The sequence below is a fragment of the Acomys russatus genome, chromosome 3 (genome assembly GCF_903995435.1).
Source record: "Acomys russatus chromosome 3, mAcoRus1.1, whole genome shotgun sequence".
Lineage (NCBI taxonomy): Eukaryota > Metazoa > Chordata > Mammalia > Rodentia > Muridae > Acomys > Acomys russatus.
In genome coordinates, this window is record NC_067139.1 from 82654625 (window position 1) to 82666950 (window position 12326).

Consider the following 12326-nt stretch of genomic DNA (forward strand, 5'->3'; position numbering starts at 1 on the left):
TTTCCCATTATTCCCCTCCCCTATGACTGTTCCTGAGGGGGATTACGTCCCCCTATATATTCTCATAGGGTATCAAGTCTCTTCTTGGCTACTTGCTGTCCTTCCTCTGAGTGCCACCAGGTCTCCCCCTCCAGGGGACATGGTCAAATGTGAGGCACCAGAGTATGTGAGAAAGTCGTATCACACTCTCCACTCAACTGTGGAGAGTATTCTGACCATTGGCTAGATCTGGGAAGGGGTTTAAAGTTTACCTCCTGTATTGTCCTTGGCTGGTGCCTTAGTTTGAGCGGGACCCCTGGGCCCAAATCTGCCTATCTCTCGGTTCATTTTTTATAGTTTATAGCTATCATGAAAATTGTTCATTTCATTTAGGTTTTCAAATTTTGTGGCATATAGGGTCTTGAAGTAAAACCTGATTATTCTTTGGATTTCCTCAGTGTCTGTCATTTTGTCTCCCTTTTCATTTCTGATTTTGTTGATTTGAATACTCTCTCTCTACTTTTTAGTTAGTTTGGCTAAAGGTTTGTCGATGTTGTGGATTTACTCAAAGAACCAGCTGGTGGATTCATTGATTCTTTGAATTGTTCTCTTTGTTTCCAATTTATTGATTTCAGTCCTGAGTTTGATCATTTCCAGCAGTTTACCCTCTTGTGTTTGTCTTATTGCTTTTGTTCTAGAGCTTTCAGGTGTGCTGTTAACATGCTAGTATGGGACCACTCAAGCTTCTTTAGAAAGGTACTTAGTGCTATGAACTTTCCTCCTAGCAATGCTTTCATTGTGTCCCATAATTTCAGATATGCCATGCCTTCAGTTTCATTGAATTCTGGGAAGTTTTTATTTTCTCTTCTTATTTAATCCCTTACACAGATATCATTGAGTAGGGAGTTGTTCAGTTTCCATGAGTTTGTAGGCTTTATGTTGTTTCTTTTGTTGTTGAGTTCCAGTTTTAATCCATGATCGTCTGATATGATACAGAAGATTATTTTGGTTTTCTTGGAACTGGTGAGGTTTTCTTTGTGACCAAGTATATGGTCAATTTTGGAGAAGTTTCTGGGAGGTGCTGAAAAGAAGGTGTATTCTTTTGTGCATGGGTGAAATGTTCTGTAGATATTAGGTCCATTTGTTTCATGATGTCTATTGGTTTCCTTGTTCTCCATTTAGATTCTGTCTTGAAGATCTGTCTATTGGTGAAAGAGGGGTATTGAAGACTCTCACTATTAATGTGTGAGGCTCAATGTGTGACTTTAGCTTTAGTAACATTTCCTTTACAAATGTGGATGTTCCTGTGTTTGGCACATAGATGTTCAGAATTTATAAATCATCTTGGTGAATTTTTCCTATGATGAGGATGAATTCATATTCTCCATCTCTTTTGATTAGTTTTGGATGAAAGTCTATTTCCTTAGGAACTATAGTGGCTACTCCAAATTGATTCTTGGGCCTGTTGGCTTAGAATATAGTTTTCTAACCCTTGACTCTGAGGTAATGTTCAAAGTTGTTTCAATTTGCATTTCCCTAACTTCTAAGTGTGTTGACCAATTTTGTAATGTTTCTTAGCCATTTTTATTTCTTCTTTGAGAACTTCTTTGAGGCAGTCTTTGTTCTGCTCATCTGCACTTCCTTCACCAGGAAGTGATGGAGTGAATAGGTCTGGTTTATGCAGGTTTGTGGAGATGGTTTGAAGTCACTCTTGCTGTCATGTCAGTCCACTAGGGGGCACTGCAGGGTCCTTAGAAATTACATTTTCATAAGATGCCTGGAGGTTTGAAGAGCTGAGAAGAGACATAAAGCATTTCACACACAAAGCGAGGAGTAGGGTTGATGGTGTGGAGTTCACACAGATCTTTATCTGTCAGTCATTTCTATATAACCACAGGTATCTAGAGCCTGTTCATGGGATCTCATGTGTCTATAAATTTATTTCAAGAACAATTCCATAAACACATATAAACAAAATAGAATCTCATTGGGAATTTTGAAAAGGGACACTCAAGAGAAAATATCTACTGCTTCATGTTCTTAGGTCAATGTCTAAAATTCCACAAGTACAAAGATGTATAAATTATTCCAATAGTGTGTATATCATGTATGTTCATGACCACACACACACACACACACACACACACACACACACACACACACACACACACACAGAGTCCTGGAGCAAGTGGAGGTGGGTGGAGTTTCTTGTTCAGATGAATGAGGAAGTCAGGTGTAGAGAAGCTGCTGTCGGTATACTCAGTGTGTTTGAACTTCAGACTTGATACTTCTCAGAGCCCAAGAGAAGACAGCAAAATGGGGAGAAATGTGGGAGTTGCATTCTGGATTCTGTGCCTGCAGATTTGCTGTGAGTTGTGCTCAGCTGAGTTGCTTTAGGAATTCTCCTGAAATGTGTGTGTGGAAGGAGAGAGAGCCAATGCAAAGCTCTGTTCATCCATCCTCATGGGAGTCTGCTGGGGCACTGGACAGGGTGGGTGGACGCCTCTCTGTGACTCTGGGTTGTTGTTTCATTTCCAAGCAGGGGTGAGAGGAGCTCAGGTGGAGCAGAGTCCTTCAGCCCTGAGTCTCCACGAGGGAAGCAGTTGTGCTCTGAGATGCAATTTTTCTACCACCATGGCGAGTGTGCAGTGGTTCCAGCAGAATCCCAGGGGCAGCCTCATCAGTCTGTTCTACCTGGCTTCAGGAACAAAAGAGAGTGGAAGGTTAAAGTCAACGTTCAATTCTAAGGAGCGCTACAGCACCCTGCACATCGCAGCCGCCCAGCTGGGGGACTCAGGCACCTACCTCTGTGCTGCCGAGGCACAGTGCTTCAAGCAAGCCTGTGGCCTGGCCACAAACTGCAGCTGGTGTTCAGCCCCAGCCGCTGACACAGGCAGACTCTGCAGAAGCCTTCCCACAGCTGTGCATTTACCAGATCTCCACCAGTTACACAGAATACATGAAAAAAACGTAAAAATACTACTGCGAAAGTCCACACTTAAATTAAAACTGACATGACACTGTTTCTAGAATATTAAATGCTCAGAACCATCAGCCAACATGACTAAAATATATACTTCATTTTATCATATGCTCATGCTAATGTCATAAAATAAAAAACTCCTTTTACAGATTTCAGAATCATTTGGGTCATCTCTCACATTCAGAAACTCAGAGCAACTGTTTTCATATTTTATTTTAAAGAGCTCCTGACAACACATACAGCTAGTCTACTGAATGTGAAGTTGATAAAATTATTAATTTTGAAAATATAATAAATTAAGTTATGTAAGCAAGACAAACAATTTATATTATAAATCAAGACATTACTTTCACAATGACTTAATATTCTAAAAATATAATATGTTTATCCAATATAAAACAAATTCTTGACATCAAAACTTATGTAAGCCAAAGGATAAATGAACAACTATAGAGATTTATTTGTAATATGTGTCATAATAATCTTCATAGCAATTGATTAATCTGAAGTATTCATACATCAGCGTATATATATATATATATATATATATATATATATATATATATATATATTCCAAAGAAAATAGAAACTTTCTAAAAAACATATTGGAGGACTAATTCATTATGTAATAATCAAATGTGAGCCAGTCACTTGCCTTTCCCCATTGGTTGGCAGATTACATTGCACACTTGAAAATCTCTAGCCCGTCATTTGCTTCTGTATAGAAGTGGAAAGTAGCCATGCTCAGTCACCCACATAATGTCTGCCCATTGCTGTCCTCACGTAGAAACTGCAGCTCAGTGTGCATGACAACCACTGGATTGGCTCAAACTTTTTCTTTCTAGAGCTTCAAGAATTAACTGTCCCTCTTGTGATTCATTTAGCTTCATCCCCATTGCTACTGTACTTGTTTAAAATATAGATTATCTGAGCTTCCCAGATAATGAACAATTCCTAATTGCCAGTAAGATTTACATGAACAAGGCTACAAGTGGTGTCACTAGAAGTGACAGCATTTACACTAACAAATATTAATCCAGTCATCTCAGAGAGTTCACAGACAGCATCTATCCTAATCCAGGCTTCCTGTCTGTGGAATTAGGAGAGATTGGAACATGGTATTGGGCACAGAAAGTGAGCACTCTTGACAGGCTCTGTAACTGATCTTTTGTGTAACCCCGTTCAAAGGAATCTCTTTTCTAGCCTCATCCCTGATTAAGCAGGACTGAAAATGCTTGTTTAACAGAGAAATGAGCTTGAGGACTACAGATAGCAGTTATACAAGTTTTATAGCCAAGACAGACAATAAACTTTTAAACGAGCAATATAAATGGTGCTGTCTGTTGTAAATACTTAAAATAAAATTTAAAGTCAATTCAAAACAAGAAAATGTATCAATTGAGAAAGGCACCTTCCATATTGCTACATTTGCATCATCTGGTGTCCTGACTAGGTCATCTTCATCCCATGCTTTCGGAAGTTCTCTGAGCACTCACACTTGACGCTGAAAAACCCGATTCTCTTTTAAATTTGGTTCACAACAGTATCTGTGAGAATCACAAAAAATTTGCTCCTGTTATACTTACCAGTCATCTGTTCAATTTCCTACGGACTCTTGTAGTTTTTTTTCTCACTTCTTAGGTTTGAACAATTTTCTCATTAGCTCCCTTTGTGGTCTGAGTTTGATCTGGATACTGAACAGGTTTATAGTTCTTTTCAGACAACTCTGATCTGTTTTCACTGTCTTCTCTTCCTGATCAAATTGATAACTTCTGTGAATCTATTAGTATCAGGTCCTCAGAATGACCTGATGAAGCTGTTCATTCTTTTCTTAACTTTATGATTCTATTTTCTGCCTCTTCATTAAAAGACACAGCTTCTCATTAACTTTTCTTCCTTATCCAACTCTTTCCCCCATTCTCTAATTCTCTTTTTATTACAACTGGTATTCAAGTTGGTGAATTTCATCATGTAAACTAGTATCATATCCACCTGCTCACTGTTGAAACATCTCCAGTTCATCTTCCAGTTTCATTACTTTTGTCTTTAATTGATTTTTATATTTTGCTTGTCTTTTACAAGCATTTTCAACTTCTCCAAAGCCAGGCTACTTCCAACATCTGAGTAATTCTGAATAGATGTACTGAGTTCTCTTTTTTTATTTTTCCTTTTCTTTTTCTAAGACAGGCTTCTGCTATGTACTCTTGGCTGTCCTGAACTTGCTTTGTATACCTGAAAAGCCTTGAACTCACAGAGATCCCCCTATCTTTCCCTCCTCACTCTGCCTCTCAAGTTCTGGGTTTAAAGGCATGCCCCACCACGCCCAGGCTCCATGTTTTCTTTATCTACTTTGTTTAGTACATTTATTTTGACCTTTGATGAGGTAGTCTATAAATTATCTGCCAACTCTTCTGGAAGTGGCAGGTCACCTGGATCAAATTTGATTAATTCTTTCTAGTTTGTATTAGGTGGAATCTTGAACTCTTTCACCTCCTAAAACAAGCCTTGCTGTTAATATTATTTTTATAACTGTGTTTGTTTCTCAGTTTCTCTCTGAACCTGGCTACCAGACAAACAATTAAGACTCTATAATATTATTTTTATCAAGCTTTACAGTACAACAACTGAGCAGTTATTAATCTATCCTTAACCATCTAAGATAACCTGGCTTCCTCCCTCTGTACATCCCAGAGATAGTTTCACTTTCTAGATTTCCTGTTCCACCTCATTTCCTGACCTTCCATGACCTCTTCAGTGGCTTCATCCTCTACTTCCTCCTCTAACTCCTCCTGCCACAGCTGACAAGAAGTTCAGCGTTATTCTCTTCCCTGCTCAGTAAGCTGCTTTATTGTCAGAGGACAACTGGGCAGCAGTGTTTACACAATAGTGAGACAGAAGATTCTCAGAACCAGGATTGCAACCAGATATGGTGTGTGTGTGTGTGTGTGTGTGTGTGTGTGTGTGTAAAGAAATCAGCATTTGAATTACACAATAATCCTATGCCTACATCTTGGAAGTAGAGGTAGTTGCTCATCTACAGCAACTATCACTCCTGGTTTATTCCAGGCCCAGGGTTTCTCTTCCTAAATCCTTTCTCCATCACTTAGGTCCCACCAACTCTTCCTGAACAGAAGTTAGGTACAGTATAGAGTAGCCAACTAGGGGAGAGGGATGGAGTTTTTGAATGGATGAACATAAATAGTTAAAAATCAGGGTCAGATGTGGACCCACAGGTGAGGTTTTCCCTGTAAGCAGGTTGTCGCCAGGCTGAGGATCAAAAAGGAAAAACTATAATGAAGACAGAAAGAATGTCATTAATAGCCTACTGAGTCCCTGTGATGGCAGGCAGAAAGTGTTTTTCTGAATTGGAAGGTGACAGGATGGAAAGAGAATGCACTAGAGGGTGTGCTGTGAGGATCCACAGGAATGAGGGAAGCTGGGTCCTCTGCATGCTTTGGTGGAGTCTCTGGGTAATGGAAGTGGAGGGGAAGGACAGGACCCTGCAAAGAGTCTGGTACAGGGTTTGCTAGAAACTAGAGAAACTGCACTGTGGGACATGAAGGTGAGTGAAGATAGATTACTTTTTTCCTGGTAGGTGTGGCAACCCAGATCCCAAGTGGAGACTCTCTATTGGTTTTTGACATAAAAGAGTGTGGTTGAGAGATGGAAAGAAATGCAGCCAGATTTGACTGAGTCTCTAGTAAATGGAGGAGTAGTGAGATGGCAGGCTTCTCTCAGTGGTCTGTTACAGGGATAAGGATCATACTGGATAAACTGAGATGAAGAAGAAAAAGGAGAAGAAGAAGAAGAAGAAGAAGAAGAAGAAGAAGAAGAAGAAGAAGAAGAAGAAGAAGAAGAAGAAGAAGAAGAAGGCCTGCAGGCTTTCTAAATCTGTGTGGACACTGGGTTCCCAGAGGGTGTTTGAACCATTCACAGTTGACAGAAAGAAAAGCAAATAAACTAGAAAGGGCTGAGCATGCGCTGGGAGGCTCCACAGGAAAGACAAAGCATGGGTTTGTTGCAAGGCTTTGCAGATTCTCCAGGATACCCACTACTGCTATTCTATCACCAGTTCAGTCTACCAACACTGGATGCTGTGAGAGTGAGCAAAATTGATGGTGCAGTCCTAGATACCAAATGGCTTCTGAGAACTATCCTAAGTGTAGCTATGTGTACTTGTCATGCCAGGATGAGTTCTCAGGAAGCCAAGTTGCAAGCATAAAAACCTCATATCTGTACTATCAAGACCTCACGAAATAGAAAGAACATTGTCCTCTTGCAACTGAAACCCTGCAAGAAACCTGTCAAAGCATTTATATGAGTGTAATAACTCACAAGGACAAATTGGCCTAAAATTCTTACTCCAAGGAAAGGGAGACTTGCTTGATGAATGATCCAAGCAGTCTTCTATGTAAGAATAGATTATTAAATACAGTTCTAAACAGAAGAAATGTTGGACCCCTCCCCCCAAACAGACACCCCCACCGTATATAGCAGTGCACCACATAATACATGCATATAGGAAATTTTCATGTATATACATTTATATATGAAGTGCCATAGATATGCTATGCTACATTTAAGGAGAAGAAACAGCTCCACTGGTGTGTACAATACCATTCTTGATCTATCAAAAATAGAACCCAGTTGATACTGTGCTTTATGTGTTTGAGTCCCTCAGACATCTAATAGGAAGGAGCTTGTGGACCAGGTTGAAGGGAAATCAGCAGAGGGCACTGCCTTCTCAGATGTGGTGAACATCTGCTTCAGGAGTGACTTAACATGACACTCACTGTGCAGATAAAGCTCCTTGTTTGTCAGAGGATCCTGAAGACCTCCTACATGAGACTTGCACTGTGAGTCTGCTGCAATCAAGGACCAAGTGCCATTTATTCTATGACCATGCTTCCTGACACCTGCTCAGTCCTTGTGTTCCTTCTAATGCTCAGTAAGTTACATTTATCCCTAGACAAATGATGCCATTGTCTTACATTTATGGCAGTTATCAACTGTCCTCTGTATCTAAAAAGTTATATATTTATTTGATTGTTTGTATTTTAGGGGGAAGCCATGGAGACTCAGTGACCCAGACTGAAGACCTGGTCACTCTCACAGAGGGGTTGCCTGTAGTGCTAAACTGCACCTATCAGAGTACCTATTCAGGTGCTTTCCTCTTCTGGTATGTGCAACATCTCAACAGAGCCCCTCAGCTTCTCCTGAAGAGCTCCACAGACAACAAGAGGACAGAGCACCAAGGCTTCCATGCCACTCTCCACAAGAGCAGCAGCTCCTTCCACCTGCAGAAGTCCTCAGTGCAGCTGGAGGACTCTGCCCAGTACTACTGTGCTCTGGGTGACACAGTGAGGGGAGCTGTAGGGGAGGCTGAACACAAACCAACGGTTCAGGAGGGCTGAGGGGAGCAATACAGTGAGGGAGGCTGTGTGGTTTCTCTAAGTGGTGTTCATTAAGCTTCCTGAAAAATGGCAACACATGTCAGGTCAGATGCCTGGAAATCTAGAAATTTGTGGATATCCTGAGAGGATAGGATGGAAGTCAGTGCTAGAACCAACCAAGGCTGTGATTCACAGAAAATGTTCCCTCTTAAGTGGGGGACCTCTCACAGCCAGAAAAACATTGGCACGGGATTTTCACTACCAAGATGTCTTACAAAATCAAGTGATTTAAATTCTCCATCGATCTTTTGTTATTACCCCAGAAATTTATGATTTAAACGAGGACCATAGACTCTGGTCTTTAAAAATCTGCTGCAGTCTCTCTCCACAAGTTATTTACATTCCTCCTCTCCTTGGTCCATGTTACAGAGATTCAGCCCAACTTCCCATTTCAGTTGTTTGTTTATTGCCGAGAATGGACACCATGACCGTGACAACTTACCAAAGATAGCATTTAATTGGAGGGCTTGGTTACAGGTTCAGAGGTTGACCATCATGGTGGGGAGCGTAGGAGCATAGAAGCAGACAGGCAGGTAGACACAGCCCTGAGCAGTAGCTGAGAGCTTACATCTGATCATGAGCAAGAGGCAGAGATAGGGAAAGACTGGGCCTGGCTTGGTCTTTGAGATTCCAAAGCTCACCAACCACTAGGGATATGTCTGCCTCCTCTAACAAGGCCAGGTCTCATGATTCTTTCTAAACAGTCCACCAACTGGAACCAAACATTCAGATAGCTGAGCCTATGGAGGCCATTCTCAGGAAAGCCACCACATGCCTTGACATCCTTCACTAGAGAAGCTGCTTGTGAAATACAGCTTAGAGCTCTCAGGAAGATGCCCTGAGCTGTAGGTCCTTCACAGTCCTACACACTGTGTGATTGGCAGCATGGTCATTAAAAACTCTGTTCAGAAAGCCCTTCCAACTGATGTCCACTCTCCTCTGCCATTGCACTTTGCTTAAATTCTGAGGATGTGGTGTCTTCCCTCATGTGGGTTCCAGTCAGGTATTCTGATAATTCTTCTGAAATATGGTAAAGACATTCTGATCTGCCTCAATTCTGTAAACAAAAGGCTGGTTTACACTAGAATGCTCTAGTGCTCATATTTATCTCTCTGTAAAGGAAGAAAGATCTGAAGTAAAAACCACCGTGCTCTAAATAAAGCCTCCCTTTCTGTACACAAAGAACAGCAAAGAAGTGCATGCTGTCTTACTGGTTAGGGAGCACAGTAGGATGTCACATTGCATTTTAAACTCTAAGAGCCACTTGTAATGGCACAGCATACAATAGAATTTCCCAGATGAGAGCTTGACAAATGAAGATGGAATTCCAAATCAATAAAATCCCAGTGACGGGCATGGGAACCATCTCTTCAAGCTGTTAGTTGGGGGCCTCAAGGGACTGTTCAAATGAAACAGACTACTGCAATTGGCCTCGATTAGCAACACTGAGCTTGAAGATATTATCCCATTTCTGAGCACACCACGTAATTCAGGCAAGGAATTGTGGGAATGTAGCTGGAATTGATCTGAAGATTGCTCCTTGAGCACTTGTTCTCATACTATTCAAAGATGCTCTGCAAGATTCCAATGGAGAAAGCAATAGAGAGTCATACTAAGCTGAATAAAGGCTATGAACTGTAACAATGACCACCATGGCAAGAACATCCACCGAAGGACAACAACAGCACTTTCATCTTGGGGAAAACATATGCCTAACATATGTCTTATTGCACTCAAGGCCTGCTTAATAGAAAGGAATTCAGGCCCAATACTGTAAACCTAGTTCAATCCCCATGGCTGGAGAGGTCTTATACCCTGTAGGAGAACCTACTACAGACTATATATATATATATATATATATATATATATATATATATATATATATATATATATATATATATAATAGTTTCATTTTGAAGCAAATAGAGGCTACCACAGTATCAACACCTGGTCACAATGTACAGAGTAAGGTCTCTAAATGCTGTGAGGATTCCAATATAAGTTAACACACACAGAATGCAATTCCTACACCTAAGTCTCAGAGAAAAGCACAGAAAAGGAACAAGGAGGGTTTGTAAGAACTGGAATACCATGGTACAAGCTGAGAGGATGACATGAGAGAGAATACTTATTCATTGCTGATACGACTACAACTAGGTAGCACCAATATGGAAATCAGTATGGAGGTTCCTCCCAATGCTGAACATAGACGTACAACCAGATCTAATTATGCCACTCTTGGGGATTTGTCTGAAAGTTTCTACATCATTCTACAGAGATACTTTCTTTCCGTGTTCATTGTTGATCTGTTCCCAGTCATCAGGAATGCAAACATCCTAGATGTCCATCAACTGCTGAGTGAACTGTGAAACTGAGGCACATTTACACAGCAGGACACGATTCAACTGTTAAGAAAAAGGGGAATTATGAAGGTATCAGGTAAGTGGGTGGAACTGGAGACAGTCACCGTGAGCTAGGTAACCCAGACCAACAAAAACAAGCAAACAAATGAACACATTGTGTATTTTCTCAACTACGTGTGCTTCATTTGGAATATTCATAGATGTTGGATAACTAGTAAGATGCCACAAGGGAGGAGAGGAAAACAGAAAAAAATATTTCCATAAAAGAGGGCATAGAAGAGGCAGAATTAAAAGGGGTGCAGATGGTAGAGAGGGTAGAGGAAGCAATGTGGGGAGAGATAAATAACACTAAAGGCATTTAAAGAAAAGCATATGGAAACACTCTGTTATAACAGGGTCTTGAAGCACACACTCCAAGCAAAGCTGAGACTGGTAATAATCTGTGAGTATAAACACACACTTAGAAGGCTTGTTGCTGTGACCGTGAGCTTTGGAGCCCTGTTACACTATGAGGCATGAATTCCCTCATATGGAGTAGGCTCCATACAAACAGAAAGCATTGGTTTTTACATAGCAGTCAGGCCACTACTGCAGCACTGAGCACATATTATCTGAAAGTTCAGTATTGTAGCCTGCATCACTGATGAATACATTCCCTATCCTTTGTTCCCCTGCCCACAGCCTGCACAGGACCTTCCAGCACTATGAAAGCAAGTCATTAAAGAAGACTTCCCCCAGTCAGTTCAAGGTTGATTTCTCTATGTCATGCAACAGTAGAGTGTGGTGTTCATAGCTATAAGATATTTTTTAATTTAATTTTTAAATATACATTTATATTATTCCATACACACACACACACACACACACACACACACACACACAAACACACACACAATAGATTACCTATAGCAAGAAAAACCATGACACAATCAGGAATTATATAAATGTTACATTCTTAGTGTTTTGGCTGTTTGTAATTGACAGCTTTGAAGTAGACATCTTTCCTATCTAAATTTGGTAAGTAGGTGCATCTAAATTTCTGGATGTAAATCAATCTCCATCACATATTGTCATTATCAACTTAGAACACCTATCTAGACCTAAAACCTCTTAACCTCCAAACAATTAAGCTTCGTTGTAAAACTAAGCTACCTATTCTTCAATTCCCTCAGAGACTTAAGAAGGAATAAAATTGATTACCTGATTATGCCAGGAGTACAGGTTAGTAGCTTTCCAAATGAAAATGTGACAGAGACAGTTTTTTTACCTGAATCATCACCCAAAACTCTCCATAATGTTGGAGCATCTTCGTCAGCCTTCTCGTCTAATATATCTGACAGACATATTTGTGAGGCAGGAACTATTGATGACTTGCTTACCCTGTCTCACAAAAGTTTGGCCATAGACTCTGCCTGTGTCCAAACTTGCCCTTTTTAAAGGCAGAATTCTGTCTGTGGTAGAAATGAGGCCCTTTGCCCAGTGACTCATTAGCCACAATTGAAGACATCTCCACAGGGAGGTTCTTTTCTTTGATGCCCATCATCCTCT

At 40.6% G+C, this 12326-nt stretch overlaps 2 gene segments (V, D, J or C); both read left to right on the forward strand.

The window, feature by feature from the left end:
* Positions 1-2295: 2295 nt before the first annotated feature.
* Positions 2296-2997, forward strand: LOC127187169 (T cell receptor alpha variable 22-like). The segment is given in 2 exon segments: positions 2296-2347; positions 2522-2997. Coding segments are annotated over 2 exon segments (528 nt in total).
* Positions 2998-7858: 4861 nt separating this feature from the next.
* LOC127186784 (T-cell receptor alpha chain V region CTL-F3-like) lies at positions 7859-8376 on the forward strand. The segment is given in 2 exon segments: positions 7859-7910; positions 8024-8376. Coding segments are annotated over 2 exon segments (405 nt in total).
* Positions 8377-12326: the final 3950 nt, after the last annotated feature.